This window comes from Montipora foliosa, chromosome 3 (assembly GCF_036669935.1).
Source record: "Montipora foliosa isolate CH-2021 chromosome 3, ASM3666993v2, whole genome shotgun sequence".
NCBI classification, from domain to species: Eukaryota; Metazoa; Cnidaria; class Anthozoa; order Scleractinia; family Acroporidae; genus Montipora; species Montipora foliosa.
In genome coordinates this window covers 18,167,187-18,169,686 of record NC_090871.1, presented here as the reverse complement: position 1 = coordinate 18,169,686, position 2,500 = coordinate 18,167,187, and the positions used below count along the sequence as shown (strand labels likewise).

Sequence of the window (2,500 nt, the reverse complement as noted above, 5' to 3'; positions counted from 1 at the left end):
CTCCCTGAAAACTTATTCTTCTTTTCTTCCTAAAAACTGTGTATTAATATTTGTTTTGCATTAAGCAGACTAACAAAATCTGTACCTTGCCTAGTTTGCATTTTTGAGCTTTAAAATAGAATTTTGGGTCCTATGTTTTTGACGGCAAGTCCTATATTTTAAGGTCACCCATCCAAATACTAACCCAGTCCGACAAGGCTTAACTTCATTGAACTTTTGTCTTACAAAGCTGTCAGAGGCTCAGAGTGCACGCTCAAACTTGTGGTGAAAAAGAAGTTGTAAGTGACCAACATGTCAGACTCGAAGCCAATGTTTCTTGATTCTCTTTTATTTTCTTCAATCTTTCTGAGATTTAGTGTTTTACTAGTAACCACATACCGGTATCTTCTCAGGGGGCTATTTACTTGAGACATCTACCATGGCACTATAATGATATACGGTACCAAAACAATATTGTGCTATATAACAACGTGTACTATTAGTGCTACATATTACGCAAAGATAACTTGAATCCCCTGGAAGACAAAACGCAGCTCAGTTGACATGATACAGCACTGTGTTACTGCACTACCACACGTACATGTACGCATTGCATGCCAATTTTTCAGTGCTCGAGATTAGCAGTCGTCCGTTCATCCCCGACCACCAGAAAGTTTCCAGGGAAACGAGTTTTTGATAAAATGAAAAGGTTGGTTGCCAAAGAAAAGACAATGGACAACCCAGCTAAAAATCGAAAATGAATTACCTAAGCTTGTCAGTTTTCTGTTGTTAATGTCTTATAGTAGTGTTGAAGTTAACAATAATGAATTTGCCGCAGTTGAGCATTTTCCCATGTTTTGAATATCTGTGGCTTTTACAAAAAAATTGCCAGAGAGGAAAAGTCAATGTCACAAAAATGTATCCGACGATGGATTTTGAAAATGCGACGCAAAAAACCCCCAGACTTCCACAAAAGACACAGGCATACACTTACAACTATGGGATACTCAAGCTCCAACGCCATGTGATTGCATCTCAACACGCGTGCATTTAATCGTAGGGGGTTTCCTAATGGGTAACCAAACATTTATCAGGGCAACCAAATTTACGGGTTTAGTCGCCCAGCTTTTGAAACAGGGGCAACCTGGATTTTTTTAAAATTTCAAGCACTGGTTTTTGTAATTTACAGGGCTCGAAATTTACGAAAAAATCCAGTCATTATTTTGCAACAAGATACAAAAATTTTAGTCGCAATTTCGCAAAATTGTCACGCTGCATTGTGTTGTCAGCGGTTTAGCAAAACAAAATATGACCCTGGAATACTTGTTTGTAGAGCACTAAAAATGGGGAATGATCAAAGGAATGGAGTTGTGTACGTACATGTAACATTGCAGCTAAATTATGCTACAATTACTCTATCTTCAGATTGAAAGAAAATACACAGCAAGAAACAAAAAAATTTTGTTATTTCTTTATTTATTTTAGCAAAGGTAGCAGCAAAGTGACAACTGCTAACCCTTTTGTTTTTCAAAAGAGCGAAGGTGAAAACAAGTTGCAAATTTGCGACTTCTCCAGATATTTTAGTCGCAATTTCAAGCACTGAATTAGCAGTAGTTTGTCACAAGCTAAACCTTTGTACTCATGGACATGGCTCTGTGTTTTATTGTTGAAAATTATTAATTTTTATCCTTTACTAAAAGATTGATCCAGATGGCAGAACACCTCCACCAGGCTGGCTTTTTGGTGAAGTCAATGGCAAGAAGGGCCTTTTTCCAGAAAACTATGTGGAAAAGATTACAGAAGATGAGGCCATAGGTGCTAAGCAAGAAAGCATCACTTTTCCAGTTTCAGAAAGCTCCTCAAGCGTCAAGTCTCTTGCAGCTGCTTTAAGCATGCAGTTTACTTCTGGAGGCTTGCTGGGAGGGTCATCTGTGTCCAGCCAGAATTCTTCGGTAACAAGTACAACTGTTTCCACCGCAGATGTGAGTATTTGAAAGCATGTTGTAAATTATTTAGAGGCCACATCTTGGCGGCTTTAGCTGTTCAGTGTGGACTTGAAGCAGTGAAATCACTCCAGTTGTAACGGCTAAAAGGAACATACAGTTGCACGGTTGGTGTAATTTGTGTCCAAATGGCACCAGAAAATGTTAGCTTTTATTACCCTTAAAGGACTTTAGCCTTTGCACATGTCATGCTCATTATTTTTTTCAAGGGCAAAGGACACAGTAAGCATGCATACTCTTATGAGGAAACAATTAGGTATTCTACTTGTCAAGTGGAATATTTTTCATGCTCCATCAACAAGCATGTATTCTAAAAGTGCAAGTACTGTTAGTGCTGTACATGATGTGTTTACAGTAGCCTATTGATTGAATTGTTCATGCACTTGTCTGAGTTTAAAACATGTTGGTGTTTGGGCTTGAAGGCTTCAGTTATGGCTTAGCTAGCTTTCTCATGTGGCAGGATTAATATGTGTGAGAGCATGTAACAGCAACAAAGTACTCTTGGCATTATTATTTTG

General features: G+C 38.3%; 1 protein-coding gene across 4 annotated transcripts in view; it reads left to right on the top strand.

Moving 5' to 3' along the window:
- LOC137996962 (intersectin-1-like) overlaps positions 1–2,500 on the top strand; it is a 71,640-nt gene that overhangs the window by 24,749 nt on the left and 44,391 nt on the right. For all 4 annotated transcript variants that reach the window (XM_068842622.1, XM_068842620.1, XM_068842621.1 and 1 more), the window contains one exon: positions 1,680–1,961. In XM_068842622.1, the coding sequence (XP_068698723.1) occupies positions 1,680–1,961 (282 nt within the window). The remainder of the gene's footprint in view (positions 1–1,679; positions 1,962–2,500) is intronic.